At 39.2% G+C, this 23319-nt stretch overlaps 1 protein-coding gene across 4 annotated transcripts in view; it reads left to right on the top strand.

The window, feature by feature from the left end:
* fap (fibroblast activation protein, alpha) overlaps positions 1–23040 on the top strand; it is an 86203-nt gene extending 63163 nt beyond the window's left edge. For all 4 annotated transcript variants that reach the window (XM_048535122.2, XM_048535119.2, XM_048535121.2 and 1 more), the window contains 7 exons: positions 583–777; positions 950–1004; positions 4210–4309; positions 16134–16198; positions 17666–17738; positions 18083–18156; positions 22589–23040. In XM_048535122.2, the coding sequence (XP_048391079.1) occupies positions 583–777; positions 950–1004; positions 4210–4309; positions 16134–16198; positions 17666–17738; positions 18083–18156; positions 22589–22690 (664 nt within the window). In that variant the 3' untranslated portion in view covers positions 22691–23040. The remainder of the gene's footprint in view (positions 1–582; positions 778–949; positions 1005–4209; positions 4310–16133; positions 16199–17665; positions 17739–18082; positions 18157–22588) is intronic.
* The last annotated feature ends 279 nt before the right edge of the window (positions 23041–23319 follow it).

The raw sequence follows: 23319 nt of genomic DNA, 5'->3' as shown, positions 1-23319 counted from the left end.
GCATGGAAAGGCTGTTTCTCACATCGTATTTGCCCCTTTTGCAGACCACTTCAAATTTATGCCCTTTTGTTCTTGAACATGAAGGACATGAGTGCTCCTTTTAGATCCCACATGAAAGCCTTGTACCTTTCCCTCCCTGTTGACTTCTTTGTTAATTTATCAAATGAGACATTAAATGAAACATGGCCACTAAAATTGTTTGTGCAATTTCAGTGTTATCAGTGCATTACAATTGCAAATTATATTGTATTCAAATGTGGTGGAGTCCTAACTTCTTCTAGTCTGTCTTGTAGCATTGTTGGATACAAGCATTAATTTGCTCCATTTATAGATAATTTACTGATATCATGTTAATTTAAAGACTTGGAAATTTTGAAAAGAATTTAAAACCCTTAGTTGGCAAACACATTCCCTTAAAAGTCCACATGCAGCTAATAATCAAACCAAGAAAATCATTTCAATTATTAACTCAGATTTGTTGCTTTAAATAAATTTAATGTTGGCAAAGTATTTTGAACAATTGATTACCTAAGGGCATTTTCAGAAACTTTGTTCATACTATTGTTGTGACATTTCTTTCAGGTATGGAGGACCAGGTAGTCAAAAAGTTGATGACCGCTTCTCAATTGACTGGGCAACTTATCTTGCCAGTACAGAGAGAGTTATTGTTGCCAGTTTTGATGGAAGGGGAAGTGCTTATCAAGGTGACAAAATAATGCATGCAATATATCGAAGGCTGGGAACTTATGAAGTGGATGATCAAATCAGGGCAACAAGGTGAACAATTAATCCAAGTTAATAATATTATGCATTATGATTCTGCTTTAAGTGTCATAATTTCTTGTAAGCTTTCAATAAGTTTAAACTGCTTATCATTTTGATGTTGAAGAAAATTTTGTAATATTAGCTTATCTGCTTGATGAAACTGAGCATTATTTTACTTCTGCAGAAAATTCATCGAAATGGGGTTCATTGACGAGAAAAGAACAGCAATCTGGGGATGGGTAAGTCATCAAAATTATTCTTGGTTAAAAAAAATCCTTTATTGGTATTTTATATATTAGGACTAGTTTGTATCAAGTTAACAATAAAGCCAACCTGATTTCCACAGCAGTTTTAATTCAGGACATTTAGTGAGTCAAGATGGGTGTACCAAATAAATGAGGCAATTTTTACTCTCCCTTTCATTTTCTGGGTCTTGAGAGTGACTCGTAGCAGGCTATTCAACGATAAAGGTAAAGCAGCTGTATTCAGATATGTTTAGCGACTTCATGTGCACAGATAATTTTGTGGGTCACTGTATCATGATCAAAATGAGAATCTTGGCTATTTATTTTCTGCTGGAGGCCTCCTGCCATTAATGCACCAACTGTCACTCAGCAAAATCGGTTAATGTAGCACTGACAAAGGATGATGATGCAACCCACAACTTTCCTGAATAACGTAAAATCAAGGCATTTTGGACATTGCAACTACTTGTGGAAACATTATCACTAGTTTAACAAAAAATTATTTTCAATTCTATTACATGCCATGAGAAAACTGTTAGATTAATTTGGCGTTTACTGCAGTAGGACACATTGTTTTTGCATTTCTTTTTACATTGTTGGTTCCTGTTAGGATGGAAGCACATTAATATAGGATAAACATTCACAGAATTGAAGTATGACACAGAAGGAGACCAAAGCAAAATACTGCAGATGCTGAAAATGTGAAATGAGATCAAAGCACAATGGAGAGATTCAGCACGTCATTTAGCATCTGTGGAGAGAAAGAGAGTTAGTGTTTCAGGTTGATGACCCCACATTAGAGCACATTATACTTATCAAAAGTTATTGACCTGAAACAGTAACTTTGTCTCTGTCCATAGAAGAAGGTTATTTGGCAATCCTTCTTATACTGCCTCTTTCAAGAAGCAATTGAGTTAGTTCTACTTTCCCATCATTCTCCATGTCAATTTTTTTTCCTCTTTAAACATTAATTTTTAATTCCATCCCATTTTTAATGCTATTATTGAATTGGTATCCACCTGTCTATCAGGCAGCGAGTTCCATATGCTACACACTTATTGCATTAAAAACCTTTTCTCATGTACCCCTGATTCCTTTGATGTTCACCTCAAATCTGTAACCTATTGTTACCAACTCTGCTGCTGTTGGACAGAGTTTCTCTTAATTTACTCTTTCTAAATGGTAATAATTTTAAAATACCTCTATCATATGTCTGCTTTTCCTATTTTACTGTAAGCAGAGCAGGTGTAGTTGCTCCAGTCTCTTAATGTAGCTGTAATCTCTTATCTCTGGAACCATTCTAGTGTATCTCTTTTGTGCACTATCCAAAGATTTCAATTTATTCCAAATGTATGGTGTCCAGAAGTAGACATGAATCTCCAGCTTAATTCATTTGTGAGTGTGCAGGCAATTTAATTACGGAGACCCATTTTTTTTTGTCCATCCATGCATAACTAGAAGTTAAAAGCAGCCTCATGTGAGCATTGCTTTGGACTTGCAGATTGCTGCACAACTAAAGCTTAGAAGAACGTTGCTCAGCTAGGGCCAAATGTATAAGCTTAACATAGTTTCATGACTTTTATACTAAATGTAGGATCTCATCTACAATTTAAACTTTTGTTAACCTTTGCACAGACATGCACAGGTCTCCCTGTTCTTTTAAAAAATGAAAAAAAACCTGCAGATCTTGTAAATCAGGAACAAAAACAGAAGTTGCTGGAAAAGCTCAGCAGGTCTACCAGCATCTGTGAAGAAAAAAATGGAGTCCACTGACCCTTCCTCAGAGCTTTTCCAGCAACTTCTGCTTTTGTATCTTATTGTTCATTCTCCTCCTTTGAATTCTTCCAGTCAGCATTTATATTTCCCCCCTATTTTTCTGACAGAATGTATCATCCCTCACTTTTGTGGATTGTATTTCATCTTCCATGTATCTATCATGTCCACCAATCGATGTCATCATGAAGTCATTTATTATCTTCCTCATTTTCTGCTTAATCTCATCTTAATTCAAAAGGCTGCATTTTCAAATAAGTGAGGCACTTCTTATACAGTACAGTACATTTTCTGCTTCTTCAAATTTCGCACAAAGCCTCACCAGCAGTTGATTTGAGTTGGGGTTCTGGTCCTCTGACTTCCAATGACTCCATGTAATTTTGTTCTGCAAAACTAAATCTTATGGAAGGTTTGCAAAAAATTACCTCTTAACAAAGTCAAGCTTCGCAAATGTAGTGCCATGCCAAATTTCTCTAGCTAGAGTGAGACTGTACTCAAACTGAGTTATCCAAATAAAATAACTTGGGGAAAAATGGATCTGCTGGTGGCTTTTATTTATGCTGGAGATAAGTGAGATCTGACCCCAGAAAATCATTATTCATGTCAACACAGTGGCCCAAGAAGTAGCTGTGAAGCTATAATTCTGCATCAGTCCGCAGTTCCTGCTTCATTTGGAGGAACAGAAACACTGGGGGTATTGGTCCTCAGACATCAAGATTATCTGCTTCCATGACGGCTGCCAGTCTCTTCAGAAAAATGGAGTTGCACTCAACTTGAGCTTTTTGAAATCAAAGCTCCTCTGTTTTGAAAAATAACTTGCCCCAAAGTTGGATCAGTGCAACGTTTTGACTACTGAAACTTCAAAATTTGGATAAATGCAGCAGATCTATTAGTATTTATAAAAGCTAAAATGTAATGGCTGCATTACATCGTTTCTGTCATTTTTTAAAAGTTGTCTCAAATCTACTACGACAATAAGATGTAGGAGCAGAAGTAGGCCGTTTATCCCATTGAATCTCTCCACCACTCAATGAGATGATGGATGACCCTCGTAATCATCAACTGCACTTGCCTGCCTTATCCCACAACCTTGATTCTTTGAATCAGAAATCTATCAATGGCGGTCTTGAATATACTTGACAATCCAGTCTCAAAAACCCTTTGTGGTAAAGAATTCCACAGATTCACTATCCACTGAGAAAAAAGTCCCTCAGATCTGTCTTAAGTGGGTGACCCTTTACCTTACAGATTATGCCTCACAAAGAGGAGCAACCTCTCTGCATCTACCCTGCCAAGCTTTTGAAGAATCTGTTGTTGTTTGAGAGTTTTGTTTGTCTCTTCTGTCTTTGACAAATCTAAGGATTTGCACTCAACCAATCAATATTTGATAACTCAAATATGATCAATTGTTTTCATTCATCTTTAGTCTTATGGAGGATATGTCACATCAATGGTACTTGGAACTGGCAGTGAGGTGTTCAAATGTGGAATTGCAGTTGCCCCTGTGTCTAACTGGACATATTATGGTATGTTCTAATGATTTTTTTTAAAAAAAACTTAATTATTTTTATGTGCCCAGTAACTATACATATACAATTAAAACTTGAATGAAGAATTGTGCCTGTACCTGGCGATGTAATCTACATCTGATCTCTCTGGAGACACCTGGTTAAGTGGTTAGTGCCGAAAAAAACAATCCATTTTCAATTTCCTTTGGTGATTTAACCCAGATAAGGAGGTATGATTGTATATTTCAATAAGGTTTCTGCAACCTACCAACTTAACAAAAGCTGATGATCTTCCAAAAGCAGCCCTGATTATAAGCTTATATTTTACAAAGACAAGGAATTACATGAATTTGCATTTTGAGCTGTATACCAAGTATTTTTTTTACTTGTTTTAAGATGGTGACATGGGAAACATCTTGCTTGAAAGTTATATCTTGTTGAATGTCTGAATTTTGAAGGCATAAAATTGGTAGTGCATTTATAGGGAAGATCAAAACTTGTGGGGCAGAATTTCAGGGATGTGAGAGTTTGAAGGTGTGAGCTGCCAACACCAGCCTCCTCTACCTGCCTGGCTGCAGATTCAAGCTCAGGCTGCACTGTGTAGGGGTCCCCTGCCACACCTACAGTGGTGGTCCTGCCACTGCAGAGAAGACAGCTCAAGACAGAAGTAGCCTCTACTCCTCTACCTATCCCAGCAGCCTGGAGCTTCTTCTGTACAGGAGTGCCTTCTACTGGCTGTCTACCTCTGAAAGCATGGCCGTTAATTGGCCAATTCAGACAAAATCACGACTGGCTGATGGTTGTAATTCCTATTTGCCCTCCAAATTAAGCTCTCAATCCAAAGCCAAAATCTTGTCTGTGAACTCTTGAGAAATATGAATTTTGATATTTAACTCATGCATTGTATTAATTTTTAGAACTTTTTGCATTTTGTATCTTGGAATATGTAAAAGCAATGGGATATAACTTTTCAATGTGCTTTTGCTTCTGAAAAGTTGTCTCAATGCAACTATCCTACTTCACCATGTCCACAATCATGTTATAGGTGCACCCTGTTTCTTTTGAACCTAGTTCACAGAAATGTATTACCTCATCCAATTTTCCCACTTTTCCTTTAAAGGCACTTTTTCTTTTTCCACAGCTTCAATTTCATATCAGATCCCATTTTCATCTATAATTTGATCTAGTGTTCGGCTTTTTTCTTTGCTTAATTCAACCCTGCATGGATCTTCCATTTCCATTCAACTTCCCTCATTTCCTCCCCAGCTCAATGTAGTACTTTTCTCTCTTCCTCCCATTGACTAACATTGTAATTGTATGTCCTTTACTGTAAAGTGAGATCACGCTGTCCTTCACATTTATCCCGAAAAAAAATCAATATAAACTCTCTTTATTTCTTTCTCCTTTTTTCTTAATCAAACCTGGTGCACTTCTCTCTCTTGTAAATCATGTGCCAATTGATATTTCCTTCATTTCAATTCAACTCTGGGATTTTCGTACCTCCATCTGTGTAAAATGGAGATGAGGAAAATTTAAGAATCTAAGAGTGGCTGATGAGACCTGTGATTCTCACCCTGGTTAGACCTTGTAGGATCTTTATTTGCCCAGGATAAGAGTGAAGGTAGCAAGTGCTCACTCAGCAACCCTGCCTTTGCCTACTCCATTACCGAGGTTGGGATGTTAAACTCAATAATTTTGATGGAGCCATAGAGTCATACAGCACAGAAACAGACCTTTTAGTCCAGCTTGTCCATACCAACCAGGTTTCCTAAACTAAACCAGTCCCGTTTGTCTGCAGGAATTTCTGACGAAGGGTCACTCACCCCGAAACGTTAACTATGAATTCTTTCCACAAATGCTGCCAGACCTGCTGAGCTTCTCCAGCAATTTGCCTTTTTGCTCCCTCTAAACCATTCTTATTCATGTGCCTATCCAAATGTCTTTTAACTGTTGTAACTGTACCTGCAACTCCCACTTCCTCTAACAGTTCATTTCATGTACGTACCACCGTCTGTGTGAAAAAGTTGCCCCTCAGGTCCCTTTTTAAATCTTTTACCTCTCACCTTAAAATTATACCCTCTGGCTTTACAGGCCCTCAAAGGGAGCAACAGCCATTACAGTGCCTTGTCTGGAATCAGAAACCTTTTGACAGATAAGCCTAAACGTTGTTGCCAAACTCTTGTGTAAAATTTAGAAGGTGCATGATCATTTTAAATGTGATTTAGGGACTTGTGCGGAGAATTTCTTCCCTCTTTTTCCAAGTGCAGCAGTGACCATGTTACATGGTGACTAGCATGGCATCCCCACTCACAAGATACCCTGACCTATTAGCTGATTGAGAATTGGTAGATAGCACATAGGTGAATTTCTAACCCTATCAGGCTTCTTAGCAGATGTGACAGGTCTCTAGGAGCTGCTGGCTGGCAGGTTCTGGGTCTTAAGAACCACAGACCAAAGTTTATTCCTGAGGGGATCTCATGTTGGGAAATTAAAAGATTTGTATTCTAATGTCAGGGGTGATCAGATGGAGTTTGAAGCCAAGAAAGGGGATCTGGCTTTCGGAGGCCATCACCGTGTTCAGTAGTTTGGGGCAATTTGGTCACTATGTGTTGGCCCAAAAGCCCTTAAAATAATACCAGTAATTTTTTAAATATACTCAAAAAAAGTCAATCAAACTTAGCCAACTGTCCTCTGTGGAAGAAATCTTTAATATTCTTAACAGCTCTCACTCATCCAAATGAGCAAATGGGGCACTGAATCAAACAAAGATTGAGTCAATGCAAGTCCTTATAACTGTCAAAGTAAATTCAAAATCCAATTTAGTGATGTGTAACTATCTGAGGTGGGTTTAATAGTGGGTTTGGAGCTCTGTAAAAAAATTTGTGGTAACTTTAATTTTGCCAATGAAGTCTCTAAGACTGAACATCTTGAAAGCTTTGAAGAAGACTAAACTGATGGCCAACTAATGAGTTACATGGTTGCCTGCTTTGATTGGTAGGTTAGCTAGCAGTTCATCATATCAAAGAAGAGAGTATGGGCTGGGGACCAGCAATATTGCAGATGGTTAAAAGAAGTTTGTCCTTACAGGGAAGACCAATCTCGAGGCAATGTTATTAACTTGTGATATCAGCAGGGATGTACCTTTATCAAACGTGCCACAGAGTCACTCCAGTCTAATCACCAATGCTGCAGCTGATGTAAAAGGGTGGGATATAGTTTACATTCAGTCAGCAAATGCCTCCATTTTGCGTCTGACCACAGGATGTGGGCTACGCTCAGTGATTTGATAATCCTATTAGAACTATTGAATTGTATGGCTGTTTGTTTTGAAACAGCATTTTAATTTTGTCTTGATTAGTGTTCTGTTAAAATAGAATCTCTGTAGTATGGAAACAGGCCATTCGGCCCAACAAGTCCACACCAACCCTCTGAAGATCATCACACACAGACCCATTCCTCTACATTTCCCATCCCTAACAAAATGACTAACACAACCCTGGACACCACAGGGTAATTTAACACAGCCAATCCACAATTCCAATCTTTGGACTGTGTGAGGAAACTGGAGCAGTCAGAGAAAACCCACACAGAAACAGGGCAAATGTGCAAACTCCACACAGACTCAGTTGCTCAAGATTAGAATCAAACCCAGATCTCTAGTGCTGTGAGTCAGCAGTACTAACCACTGGGTCACCGTGCCACTCTCTTAAGCTAATGTGCTGCCTTATATTATGTTCAGTTACATTTTCACATTGTGCTTTTGAAAACCATTAATTCTGATTTTGTGGACATAAGTTAGTTTACATAAAATGTGTTTTACAAAGAGTACATAAATTCATCTTTCATTTCTCTTGTATGTAATGAAAAATTAGTGAATAGAATAGTAATTTATTGTCACTAGCATTTTTTACAAAAAAAGTGAAAAGTATTTGTGTTGCCATATCATGATGCCTGTATTAATAATAGGCCTGGACAATATCCAGGCTTGGGATGACAAGCAGCAAGTGACATTCGCGCTGCACAACTGCCAGGCTATGACCATCAGCAGTAAGAGACAATCTAACTACAACCCCATGACATTCAATGGTGTTACTGTCACTGAATCCCCCACTATCAACATCCTGGGTGTTACCATTACCAGAGACTCAACTGGACTCACGACATAAACACAGTGGATAAAAAAAGGTCAGATGCTAGGAATACTGTGGCGAGTAACTCACCTCCTGAATCTTCAAAGTCTGTCCACCACCCACAAGGCACAAGTCAGGAGTGTGATGGAACACTCCCTACTTGCCTGGATGAGTGCAGCCCCAAAAACACTCACGAAGCTTGATGCCATCCAGGACAAAGTAGCCCGCGTGATTGGCACAACATTCACAAGCATTCACTCCCTCCACCACCGATGCTCTGTAGCAGCAGGGTGTACTATCTACAAGACACACTGCAGAAATTCATGAAAGATCGTCAGACAGCACCTTCTAAACCCACAACCACTCTAGAAGGACAAGGGCAGCATTATGTATGAGAACATCACCACCTCCAAGTTCCCTTCCAAAAACCATTCACCATCCTGATTTGGAAATATATTGCCATTCTTTCCAACCCTGTTGCAGGGTCAGAATCCTGGAATTCCCTCCCTAATGGCATTATGAGTCAACCTACAGTGGGAGGACTACAGCGGATCAAGAAGGCAAATCATCACCACCTTATCAAGGCAACTAGGGATGGGCAAGAAATGCTGGCCAGCCAGCAATGCCCACATCCTACAAATAAATAGGAACGGAAGGTATAGATGAGATAAAAGAAAGATAAAGCCCATTTAGTTCAATTCAAGGTTCCTGGTTTTGGGAAAAGACAGGACCACTGCAGAAAGCTGACAAAGCTGCCCCTGAAGAAGAAGACCACCATGCCAGGCTGCTGGAAAACCAGGCCCCACGACTCTGCATGAAGCCACCTAAAGGACCAAACTCATCATCAAAGCTGGGGATCCATACCAGCCACTAGAATTTGAGGTTGCACAACTCTGCAGAATCCCGAAGCCGCTCCAAGGACATAACTTATCACCAATTCCGGTCTGGAAGATGCAGCAGAAGCCACACAAAGGAATGCCAGGCTGCTGGATGCCAGGCCGAAATAACCTCATGGCCAAAAGCTGCCACAGACCTGGACCAATGGAATCCCAGGCCATGCTGCCGAAAGTGCTGAAGCAGACCACCACTAGAAGCCACCACAGTGTCCACAAAGAACTGCCATTGCCACCAAAGCAGCTGCCTCAATGATGATAAGAATGTATATTACTGCTAGTAATATTCATCTGGATACATTATTTTTTATTTACCATATTTAGAACGTAAAACAATACAGCGCAGAACAGGCCCTTCGGCCCTCGATGTTGTGCCGACCTATGAACTAATATAAGCCCCTCCCCCTATACTATCCCATCATTATCCATATGCTTATCTAAGGACTGTTTAAATGCTCCTAATGTGGCTGAGTTAACTATACTGGCAGGCAGGGCATTCCACGCCCTTACCACTCTCTGAGTCAAGAACCTGCCTCTGACATCTGTCTTAAATCTATCACCCCACAATTTGTAGCTGTGCCCCCTTGTACAAGCTAAAGTCATCATCCTCAGAACAGGACTCTCACTGTCCACCCTATCTAATCCTCTGATCATCTTGTATGTCTCTATTAAATCCCCTCTTAGCCTTCTTCTCTCCAATGAGAGCTGACCCAAGTCCCTCAGCCTTTCTTCATAGGGCCTGCACTCCAGGCCAGGCAACATCCTGGTAAATCTCCTCTGCACCTTTTCCAATGCTTCCACATCCTTCTTGTAATGGGGCGACCAGAACTGCATGCAATATTCCAAATGGGGCCAGACTCGTGTTTTGTACAGTTGCAGCATGACATCACGGCTCTGGAACTCAATCCCTCTGCCAATAAAACCTAACACACCGTAAGCTTTCTTAACAGTACTATCAACCTGGGTGGCAACTTCCAGAGATCTATGTACATGGACACCAAGATCCATCTGCACATCCACGCTGCCAAGAATCTTACCATTGACCCGGTATTCTGCCTTCCTATTATTCCTCCCAAAGTGAATCACCTCACATTTATCTGTATGAAACTCCATTTGCCACCTTTCAGCCCAATTCTGCAGTTTATCCAAGTCTCCCTGCAACATTCTTCCACACTGTCCACCACTCCACCGACTTTAGTGTCATCTGCAAACTTACTAACCCATCCACCTATGCCTGCGTCCAAGTCATTTATAAAAATGACAAACAGCAGTGGTCCCAAAACAGATCCTTGAGGCACTCCACTAGTAACCTGACTCCAGGCTGAATATTTTCCATCAACCACCACTCGTTGCCTTCTTACAGAAAGCCAGTTTCTAATTCAAACTGCTAAATCTCCCTCAATCCCGTGCCTCTGCATTTTCTCCAATAGCCTACCAAAAGACACTTAAGGGGCAACTTTTTCATACAGAGCAACGTGTGTATATGGAATGAACTGCCAGAAGAATCGGTAGATGCAGGTACAGTTACAACATTTAGAAGGCATTTGGATAGCACATGAACAGGTAAGGTTTAGAAGGATATAGGCCAAACACATTGTTTAGTTTGAGAAATCTGGCCCGCATGGACGGGTTGGATCAAAGGGTCTGTTTCCATGCTGTACAGTCCTATGACTTCATGACTGTATGATTCAGGAAAGAAAAAGGGCAGACATCCAAGAGGCAAATCCATTGTTTCATACTTTACATGTTGAGGAAGAATAGCAAAGCAAATTTTATGTTCAGGGAGACTTGGGTGAGCTTCTACAAGGAAAATGGAAAGTTAGCATGCAAGTGCAGCAAGTAATTAGAAAGTCAATTAACATATTGTGTTTATTGGAAGGGGATGGGAATATAGGAATAAACAAATCTGACTATAATTGTATTTGGTGATACTACTGGAATACTCTGTACACTTTTGTTTTCAACATCTAAGAAAATATTTACTGTCATTGGAGGTGGTAGAGCACAATTTACTCAGGCACTGAGTAAATTGGGACTTTGTTCTCTGGAGTTTAGAAGAATGAGAGGTGATCTCATTGAAATGTACAAGATGCTGAAGAAAATATGGAATATTGTATCAAATTAATCTCACAAATGTGCATAGGAATACAGTTTAAAGTAAAGGGATAATACTACTATTCTACAGGAATAATGCCAGATGACTGGAGGATAGCAAATGTGATTCCCCTGTTCAAGAAGGGGGGTAGAGACATCCCTGGTAATTATAGACCAGTGAGCCTTACCTCAGGTGTTGGTAAAGTGTTGAAAAAGGTTACAAGGGATAGGAGTTATAATCATCTAGAAAATAATAACTTGATTGGGGATAGTCAGCACGGTTTTGTGAAGGGAAGGTCGTGCCTCACAAACCTTATTGAGTTCTTTGAGAAGGTGACCAAACAGGTAGATAAGAGTAAACCGGTTGATGTGGTGTATATGGATTTCAGCAAGGTGTTCGATAAGGTTCCCCACAGTAGGCTATTGTACAAAATGCGGAGGAATGGAATTCTGGGAGATATAGCAGTTTAGATCGGAAATTGGCTTTCGGAAAGAAGATAGAGGGTGGTAGTTGATGGGAAATGTTCATCCTGGAGACCAGTTACTAGTGGTGTATCGCAAGGGTCGGTGTTGGGTCCACTGCTGTTTGTCATTTTTATAAATGACCTGGATGAGGGCGTAGAAGGATGGGTTAGTAAATTTGCAGACGACACTATGCTCGGTGGAGTTGTGGATAGTGACAAAGGATGCTGTAGGTTGCAGAGAGACATAGATAAGCTGCAGAGCTGGGCTGAGAGGTGGCAAATGGAGTTTAATGCAGACAAGTGTGAGGTGATGCACTTTGGTACGAGTAACCGGAAGGCAAAGTACTGGGCTAATGGTAAGATTCTTAGTAGTGTAGATGAGCAGAGAGATCTCGGTGTCCATGTACACAGATTCTTGAAAGTTGCCACCCAGGTTGACAGGGCTGTTAAGAAGGCATACAGTGTTTTAGCTTTTATTAATAGAGGGATCGAGTTCCGGAACCAAGAGGTTATGCTACAGCTGTACAAAAATCTGGTGCGGCCGCACTTGGAGTATTGCGTACAGTTCTGGGTCACCGCATTATAAGAAGTTTGTGGAAGCTTTGGAAAGGATGCAGAGGAGATTTACTAGGATGTTGCCTGGTATGGAGGGAAGGTCTTACGAGGAAAGGCTGAGGGACTTGAGGCTGTTTTCGTTAGAGAGAAGGTTGAGAGGTGACTTAATTGAGACATATAAAATAATCAGAGGGTTAGATAGGGTGGAGAGGGAGACCCTTTTTCCTAGGATGGTGACAGCGAGCACGAGGGGGCATAGCTTTAAATTGAGGGGTGAAAGATATAGGACAGATGTCAGAGGTAGTTTCTTTACTCAGAGAGTAGTAAGGGAATGGAACGCTTTGCCTGCAATGGTAGTAGATTTGCCAACTTTAGGTACATTTAAGTCGTCATTGGATAAGCATATGGACGTACATGGAATAGTGTAGGTTAGATGGGCTTCAGGTCGGTATGACAGGTCGGCACAACATGGAGGGCCGAAGGGCCTGTACTGTGCTGTAATGTTCTATGTTCTATGTACTACTGTCAAAATAGGGACTTTGGTTTCAAGCTGAAGTCTACATGTGGTTACATCACCAATAGTTAGTTCAAGTCTAAGGTTATTAGATTGATGTTAGTCCTAACAGCAAAGAAACAGCACAACATCAACTATAATTGAAACAGCATGTGTTGATTAGGTACACGTGAATGTGAAGCAGAATGCCTTGTTAAGATTGTGCAGTGTAGTAAGGTGAAAAGTATTAATTGTTTTGCATTATCAAATATAAATCAGCTAAAAATGGTAAAAGTCGTTGTCTGAAGCCATGTAAAAGGAATAGATGGAGAAAAGCAACCATCCACTGAAAGATATGAATTTGAGCCAAATTAACAGCAGCTGGACAATTCTGATGCCATGTAAGGCATCACAATTTTGAGTTTGTATAAAGCCAAAATGAAAACATGATTGGAAGAACCAATCAAAAAAAACACAAAATTATCAGGTAACAGAAGGAAGCCATTTGGCTCTTTGTGCTTGCGTCAGTTTTCCAATGTGAATTATAACTTAGTCACAAGCTCAAGATACTGTATGCTTTATAATTGTATCTCCACCTGTCCATGCCACTTTCAGTGATCTAGGTTCATAATCATGCGAGTCCTTCTGTTCCCTTAAAAACCGCTATTTAAATGTCTGTCAATGTCCTTTCTACCAAATTGCTTCACCTCACACTTCTTCGCATTGACCTTCATCTACCACCTATCTGCACACTCCATTAGCTTGTCTATGTCCTGTTGGAGCACCACAGTGTCCTCACAGTTTATAATGCTTCCAAATTTTATGTATCGTCTGTAAATGTTCCAAATTTTCCCTGCATACTCTGATCTAAATCATTAATGTATGTAATTTGAAGCAGAGCACCCAATACCAATGCCACGTAGCATCAACTACAAACCTTCCTCCAGCCTGGAAAGTATCAGATGACCATCACTCTGTTTCCTATCACTGGGCAGTTTCATATTCACATAGGTACTTCCCCTTTAAATCAATAACCTGAAACTTTCCTCACAAGTCTATTGTGTGTCATTGTATTGAATGCCTTTTAAAGTCCACATACACCATATGGAAACCATGCTGTCATGCCTTTATTTAAATTTCTATTTCCTTTTACATCCAAGAAACTCTCCCTTTCAAATGAATATACGTTGAATGGACTTAAACCACCTCCCTCCTCTTTGAAGCAAGCCAATTGTTCAGCTCCGTTTTTTTGTTGCCAACCTTACGTTCCAGTCTGTCTGTCCTGGCACTGCCCTGTTAAACTCTGTTCTTCTCAGTTAATTAATTTTACTCAGGATTGCTTATTGTCATTTTCGATCATCATCCTAAAGCTTACAATACAATGACTATGACTATCTCCTAGATTATTTCCCATTTTTATCTAATCGGTTCACCTTATTTCCAGGTCCAACTGCATTCTTCCAGGTTTTAAGGCACATACTGTTGTTGGAAATTTTTGTGAACACAATTTAGGCATGTTTTTCTGTCTCTATCCTTTAATTCCAATACTGTCCCATCTGCACTGAGGTGGTTGAGTCCCTAATTATAATTATTCTATACTGTTGGAGTCTCTGTAATTTCCTGCAGATTTGTTCCTCTACATGTTTCTTTCACTGTTTGGTGTTGTCTTCAGATCGCACACTTTTTGTTCCTTATTCCCAGCTAGATTGATTCTGCCCTTGAACCCTCTGCAATAAGTTATCTTTATAAATATTTCCTAATCAACCTGTTCAGGTATGTTATGATACACCTCTGGAAAAAGTGGGACTCCTAGTTCAGGGATAGAGATACAGCACTGTGCTACAAGAATACTAATTTGACATGATGTTTTCTCAAATAGAGATCCAATGAATAATCAGGTGAATCAGAAACAATAACATGATAATAAAATGTGAGGCTGGATGAACACAGCAGGCCAAGCAGCCTCACATTTTATTATCTTGGAATCTCCAGCATCTGCAGTTCCCATTATCTCTGATACAATAACATGATGTTCAGTTACAAGTGGTGTACCACGGGGATCTGTTCTGGGTCCTCTTCTGTTTGTGATTTTTGTAAATGATTTGGATTTCGAAGTGGAAGGGTGGATTAGTAAGTTCACGGATGATACGAAAGTGCGTCGCATTGTGGACAGTGCGGGGGGCTGATCTAGTTTACAAAGGGACATTGATAGGATGCAGAGCTGGGCTGAGAAGTGGCAGATGGAGATTAACCCTGAAAAGTGTGAGGTGATACATTTCGAAAGGACAAACTTGAAAGCAGAATACAGGGTTAACTGGAAAGATTCTTGGCAGTGTGGAGGAGCAGAGGGATCTTGGGGTTCATGTCCACAGTTCCCTGAAAGCTTCCATCCAGGTGGATAGAGTTGTTAAAGAAGGCATATGGTGTGTTAGCTTTAATTAATAGAGGGATTGAGTTCAAGAGCCTTGAAGTTATGCTCCAGCTATACAAAAGCCTGGTTTGGCCACATCTGGAGTATTGTATCCAGTTCTGGTAACCTCATTACAGGAAAGATGTGGAAATGTTGGAAAGGGTGCAGAGGAGATTTACCAGGATGTTGCCTGGAATGGAGGGAAAGTCTTACGAGGAAAGGTTGAGAGAGCTAAGGCTTTTTTGTTTAGAAAGACAAAGGATGAGACCTGAATTGATAGAGGTGTACAAAATGATCAGAGGCATAGATAGAGTGGACATTTTCCTAGGGTGGAGGTAGCTATTACAAGGGGGCATAGTTTTAAAGTGAAAGGAGTTAGATACAGGGGAGATGTCAGAGGTAGGTTCTTTACTCAGAGAGTGATAGGGGTGTGGAATGCATTGCCAGAGAGCGTAGTGGAGTTGACCTCATTAGGGGTTTAAAGCAGCTATTAGGTAGGCGTATGGATGATAGTATAAGGTAGGGGTGCAGATTAGAGAAACCTTAGGTTTAGGGTAAAAATTTGGCACAACATTGTGGGCCAAAGGCCCTGTACTGTGCTGTACTGTTCTAGATTCTATGTTGTAATGAATGATAGAAAGGTCAGGAGATGCACAACACAGCACACAGGCAGTCAACATAGACATTGAAATTTTTTATTTGCATGTTACATCCTGAACCAAAGAAGAAATTATTTTCATAAATTTTAGTATATTTTTTACTGCTTCTTTGAATGAAAACTCTCTGTGCCTTAAACATTACAGATAGTATGTATACTGAACGTTACATGGGCTATCCAACAGAGGACGACAACCTTCAGTTCTACAAGGTAAGCCACACTGAGTGAATGTAATATTAGTCTCCAGGCTGGGAATCCATAGGATCAAGTGAAATGCTGGTATTACATCTGTCCATTGTTGCTGTCTCCTGACTTCAGTGTAGGGTAAATCTGATGAGTGCAAATGCATTTTTGCACTTGATTCTCTCAATTTTTCAACAGTGTTTAGGTAAAATTTATCCCGTTTGTCTTTTTCTGAGTATGTAATTGTGAATAGGATACAATGGAAAAGCAACTAATGAGTCCAAAACAAAAATAGGCTACATCTTGCTTGGCATTATTGGTTTCACTACCTCGGAACATTAGTGTAGGAATAGACCATTCAGCCTGTCAATTTACTACAATCATGACTGTTTGTATCAGTATCACATCAGTATCATTGTACCCACAATATCTCCAACATTTTCTGTTTTTATTTCAGAGATGTAATAGGCTTTGAGCATTGGGCAGGTGGGTCAGGAACAAAAAGAAAGTGGATGATACAGTGAAGGATAGGAGGGATTGAATGACAGAAAAGTCTCCTCAGTTAAGAAAACCAGAAAACATCTCAGGTGTACTGTTGTGGAAGGTCCCATCATCAGAACACAAGGCGAAAAAGCTAAGAGAATGTAATGGATTCCTTACAGGGAAGTAGGGTATGACAGAGTGTCATCTAGAGAGATGCTGGAGCGATTAGAACGTAGGCAATCACAAAAAAAAATGAGACAGAAAAGTCAAGGAAGAAATAGTTGGAGATGGACCATATGAAAATGAGACAAGAGTTTTCTATTCAATTTCTGGTTAATCCTTTGTTTTTAAAGATGACTAACTGCAAATTTGCTATTACACTTCAGTACATATAAAGGTAAAGTTACCATAGTCTTACCAGACCATAGACAGAGACGACTAGGGGTGCTTTACCCTGAGGTTCACCACACCTCAGGTGGGGACAGAAGTTGAGAAGGAGACTCCTTCGTTGTAACCTCAGCAGATTTGGGAATTGAACCAGGCTTTTGGCATCAGTCTGTAAATGAGACATCCAGTCAACTGAGCTAACTGATCACAAATTTATAAATAGCCGGAGAACCTCAGCAGGGCAGGCAGCATCTGTGGAGAGAAAGTGGAGTTAATGTTATGATTCCAGTGACTCTCCTTCAGAAATCAACCTGTGTTAATACATGCAACCCAATTAAATATCTTAAATTTCCCTCTGGATTTATTTTTAATTATGTGTAATCATTACACTGTATTTGTAAAAGATCGATATTTTGTGTGCTGTGCATTAGCCACAAAATCGTAAACTAACCTAGCTACCTTTAAAAATGTTTATTCTAGAATGAACCTGGATAATCCTTATTCAGCACTGGTCTAATAGAGAAATAAGTTTCAAATTTTAAAACATTTGTAATTCTTTTAATATTTTATTCTTAGTCATCACGTTCTAGCAGTTTTTCTTTAATTCTTTTAATTGCTTCCCAGAATTCTACTGTGATGGAAAGAGCTGACAAATTCAAACTTGTTGATTACCTCCTCATCCATGGGACAGCAGATGGTGAGCTTGATAGATTCTGGATTGTCCAGTATCTTAAGTAAATCACAGTTATATTTAACTGCAGATAGGAAACCAATCTGCAGGGCAAATACTGAGCAAGCAATAATACTTCATTATGAAACATTAGACATCCTATTAAACATCAGAGTAATAGTCTGTATATATCAACGGATGCATAGTTGTTCAATTTAATGCATTATCTTTTGGTAAGCATTATGTCAGTGACAGATTTTTTGAATGTGTCACCTGGAATTATCACTTACAGCTAATGTAACTTGTTTGCTTTAGCTATAACATATCAAGCAGAGTGGAATATAATTTCACTAATACACTTTGTTTTTCAGATAATGTCCATTTCCAGCAAGCAGCACAGATTTCAAAGGCTCTTGTTAATAAAGAAGTAGATTTCCAAGCAATGGTACGTTAAGGCTTAGCAGTTACAAAAATGTCATCTAATGCACTTTATGCCTTATTATTTTGATATGGATTATTTATAGTATGGAACCACACAATTGCTACAGGACAAAAAGAGGCCAGTTAGCCCATCATATCTGTTCCTACTGTCCAAATACATATTTCACTTACTGGCATTCTTCTGTGTTCTCCTATATCTCTTTCAGATAACAGTTAAATTCCCTTTAGAACACCCCATTAGTTTCTTCCTCCAGCACAGTTTCAGGCAACATGCTCTTGACATTAACACACTCAAACTCTAAAATATAACTCATGGAATCTTGCTGGAAAGATAACGGTGTGTTAATATTGCAGATATCCTTAATAGACAAACTGTACAACAATTTCTTGTTATTAAGAGTTGTGCCGTGAGCTGTGATTTTCCATTAATTTCATAGAAATGTCAGAAAATTTAGAACACATATGCATTTAACCCATCATGTCTATATCAATCTGCAAAGAATTACCGAACCTACTCCAACCTTTTTGCATGAGGTACGTAGCTCTGCAGATTTGGGCTTTTCAAGTAGTCATCCAAGTCCTTGTTTAAATTTCTACCTATACCACCCTTTCAGTGAGACTCAGTTCCCCTCCATGTCTCTGAGTACAAAATTGTTTTCTCATCCCCTCTCTAATCTTTCTACCAGTTGATTTAAATTTGTGCCCCTTTTGACACTTGCCTGTTTATGACTTCATGCATATTAGTTATGTTGATCTCAACCTTCTCTGTTCTAAGTAAAGCAATCTCAAGGTAGTGGGGATTTTATTGGAAAAGAGGTCTAAAACTCTTTTCATTTAGTTAAGTAAGTCACAAGTTTTTAATTTATAATAGTAGGATCCTCAGTTGTGCCTGATCTCACTAGGTATGAATGACCAGTATTTATAAATCAAGTAAAATATATTCAGAAAGATGTTATATACTTAACAAAAGCAGTGAAGATAGCTACTTGTCCTACAAAGTCAAGGATTCCTTGTGTGCTAGCAGCACAGATTATGCCTTTATGCAGCATTATGTTGAACTATATCATAGAAGAATTTCACCACAAAATCAGTGGTGAAACTATACTGAAGAAAATTGTGTTTCCAAATTTTATTCCTTAATGCTAACTCCCACTCATCTCTTATTAAGCAGTAACCCAAACTAAACCTTTTCATGGCTATAAGTGAGGGTCACCTGCTTTCATTCCACCAGCTAACTAGAGGCATGTAGGCTGAGGAAAACATGACTTTTATTTTCTCAACCACCAAGTTTTCATTCCATTCTGAAAAAAATCACTTAGACTTTTAGGTGCAGAACAGTTGTACAAACGATGTTATATTTCCTTATCAATAGTACAACCACTTGTAAACTATTCACCTAAACATCCCATGAATACTAAGGCAATGAAAAATAGATGTGAGTAATAATTCTCATCAATGACAGAAAATGGCATTCTAAAATACAGGTGTTCCTTCCCAGCGTTAATACACCAAGGTACAAATATGTACTAGACTAATTCAAGAATAGTATTTTGTCAAATTAAAATTTAAAAAAAGCCATGGTGAGTTAAATTGCTGAAAAAACTCCGCAGCATCTGTGGAGAGTTAACATTTCGGGTCCAGTGATCTTTCTTCAGAATTGATTATGGCTGGGAGGAGGTGGTACATATGCTGAAGACAGGAGGTTGAAGGTCAGTGGATGGTGGTGGTGTGAGGTCAGTGGTTTGGGGAAGGATTAAACAACAGGTAGAAACAAAGCTCAGAGAGAGTACAACAGTTGGAAAGAGGAATGGGTAAAGATCAACCTGGAAAGTCAATAGCTGCTAATACAGTAGTTGTGATGACAAGACCTGATGTGTGGGGGTTGGGGTAAGCACCTGGAAGAAGGTGCTCAGGCCCTAAAATTATTAAGGCTGCAAGATAATAGAGTAGAAAATGAGGTGCTGCTCTTCCAGCTTGTGCTGTGCTTTGCTTGAGCACTACTGCAAACTTGAGAGAGAGATGTTGGCCAAGAACGGTAAAGCCTGTCTCTTTGTTAGGTACGCAGAACATTCTTCATTCCAATTCTACTCTGGGTACCCCCCCCACAGCTCTTTCTCCAGTACATCGCTGACATCATCAGTGCCGCTTCAATTTCACTTCCAACTTCCACCCTGCTCTCACCTTCATCTGGTCCATTTTTGGGGATAAGCTGGCCACCAATATCTACTACAAAATCACCAATTCCCACTAAACATCCTCACGCTCTGCTCCCAGCAGAGACTCTATTCAGCTCTCCCAGTCTCTCCACCACATGTGTTCCAGTGATGCCAGTTTTGTCAAGGGGGGGTCTTCAAAATGACCACCTGTTTTCTCAACCAAGATAGCCCACCCCTGTAGTTGACAGGGTTCTCAGCCATGTCTGACCCATTTCCCACACTTTGGCACTCAGCCCTTCTCTTTTCTCCCACGGCGCTAGAGTCCACTTTGGTCTTCACTTACAACCCCACATCCATTTTCAAAGGATCATTAGTTAACATTTCTGCCACTTCCAGGGGTATGCCACCACCAGACACGTATTCCACTCCCCTCCCTTATCAGACTTCCACAGTGACCATTCCCTCCAGTCCACCTTCACATGGTCCACTTCTTGACCACTCCCAACATGTGTTTTTTTTTCCTTTTATCATTAGTCTGTCTTTCTTTCCCATTTCTTAAATCACCTTAAAAGAGCAGCACACTGTGGTCTTGATAATCACTAACATTTCAAATGCACCAATTTCCTCACAATGACACTGAGCAACTTACAGGATAAAATAAGTTTGAGCTGAAGCATGCTGAAAATTGCCTAAATTAGGTGATAATTTGTATTCAAACACAATGCCCTCCTTTTGGGCAAAATCTACTGTAGGATAAACAACTAATCACAAGGAATATCCTCCACACATTTTTCACACTTTGGAAACAGGATTTTAAACTAAACCTCTGGCAAAGCGGGAAAACTATGTATAGAAAGTTACCCTCGACTAATTTTATATTCTGCAAAAGAAGCAATGACAGAAGTCCACCTGTCTATCATTTTTTCTGTGATGTAAGCAACTTTAATTATCTTGAATGATCCATGCAAAGGAAAAAAATAACTCACAAATGAAATGGCTGATGCGCTGGGGTTAATTCTTATTATCCACGTCAATATGTTTCCGTTTCATTCAGTTTTATTGCAGTATTGACTAAGATTAGAAGATAGCTTATTTTGTTACTGTATAATATAGCTGACACATATTGACATTCAGAAAACAATTAATTTGATCTGCACATCAAATTTTGATTATTATTTTAGGCTCTGATTATTTTTTACATTTATATTGCCCACAATATGTCTATTATAAAAAGGCAGCAATTTTTGGTACTCACCATCAATCTTAAACAGTATTAGCTTAACACAAAGCATTACCCATTTTTCAAGTTAACAAAGTGTGGAGCTGGATGAACACAGCAGGCCAAGCAACATCTTAGGAGCACAAGATGAAGGGTCTAGGCCCGAAACGTCAGCTTTTGTGCTCCTAAGATGCTGCTTGGCTGCTGTGTTCATCCAGCTCCACACTTCGTTATCCTGGATTTTCCAGCCTCTGCAGTTCCCATTATCTCTGACCTGTTTTTCAAGAAATAGCTGAGAAGTTTTAAAACCATCCCTACTCGGCTAATTACTGTTTTGCTTACTATGATACAAAGTTAAGATAATTGAAAAACAACTAAAGTCAGTGGTAAGTTTTAGATAAAATTAACAGTTGTGGAATTGAAGATATATTATTAACCCAGTTAGGAGTTAGTTAGACAGCAGACAACATTCATTAATAGGAAAGAAAGAAAGGCACAGATACATGATTCAAAATGAATAGCACAATGAAAGTCACCATAGTTCTGCCAGACCGTACGGCAGCTCTCTCATTAGAGACAGATTGATTGATGGTGGTTTAACCTGAGAGTTACCACATCTCAGGCAAGGGGAGAGGTGGAGAAGGAGAATCATTCATGGTAACCTCAGCTGGTGTAGGAATTGAACCCATGCTGTTGGCATCACTGCATCAATTAGATGTTTACTTGAGGTTATGATTCTCAAACTAGTTCTGTTTATATTGAAATAGACTATTACGTGCCCCTTGGATATGGAAGAGAAATACTGAATATCAATATATGGTTTCACATTTCACCCTGAGTATTGAACGAGGTTAGAGGAAATGTTTGACCTAACAGTCAGTGTGGACTCAGCAATTATAGGTGGGAAAACTATGGCATGGAAAATTCAGGCAGTTAGAAACAGTTAAGAATATTAAGAAAAGATTTTTTAAAAACCTTATACAGTTAATTATTGGGAACATTAGAAAAATAAATTATCTTAAAACAAGATAAATTCTGATTTTTGTTTCTTTATATTTCAGTGGTATACAGACAAGGACCATGGACTAAGCGGTCTTGCCTATTCTCATCTGTACATCCATATGTCGCATTTTCTACAACAGTGTTTCATTAACAATGAATAAAGCAGGGAAATATTTTTCAATAAATGGAAAATAAAAGCAAATTCTTTCAAGAAAGTATGTCAAACATTTATGTTGGGAAAATATTATAATCTAGATCTTTAAAGTGTGTTTATTTTGTTCTCACCAAAATAAAGGCTAAACCTCCATATCGAGATGATTGGTATATTATATGCAGTTTTTGTACACATTCCAATTGGCAATATTCCATAATTTTGAACAAACACTGCACTTTGGATCTCGGTAAAGATGTTGGCATAATTGCAGGTCTCATTAGGAACTGAATAAAAAAGAATTGAACAACTTAATATAATTTCTTATCAATAAATAATGACTAATTTTGTTCAGTGTAAGCTTCAGTCTCTTCTAATTTGTGAGTATTGTGAAGAAAAATAATCAATCACAGTTGGTATTTCTGAAGAGGAATTAGCTCGCAGTTGATATTGAGAAGTTTTGTTAGAGGGTAAATTCTTTGTTCGAGCATGGAGCTGTACACAAGATCCTTGTTGTCTGCAGGGAGGAAAGAACATAGACGTCCCATGGATAACAGATCTGAAGACATCCTTGTAAACACATGGGCGCATGGGTAGAGAATCAGTGGGTAGCAAGGACAGAATGTACTCAATGAGCTG

Source organism: Stegostoma tigrinum, chromosome 7, assembly GCF_030684315.1.
Source record: "Stegostoma tigrinum isolate sSteTig4 chromosome 7, sSteTig4.hap1, whole genome shotgun sequence".
NCBI lineage: Eukaryota > Metazoa > Chordata > Chondrichthyes > Orectolobiformes > Stegostomatidae > Stegostoma > Stegostoma tigrinum.
Note: the sequence above shows the minus strand (reverse complement) of the source record. Positions and strands in the feature narration are given on the sequence as shown.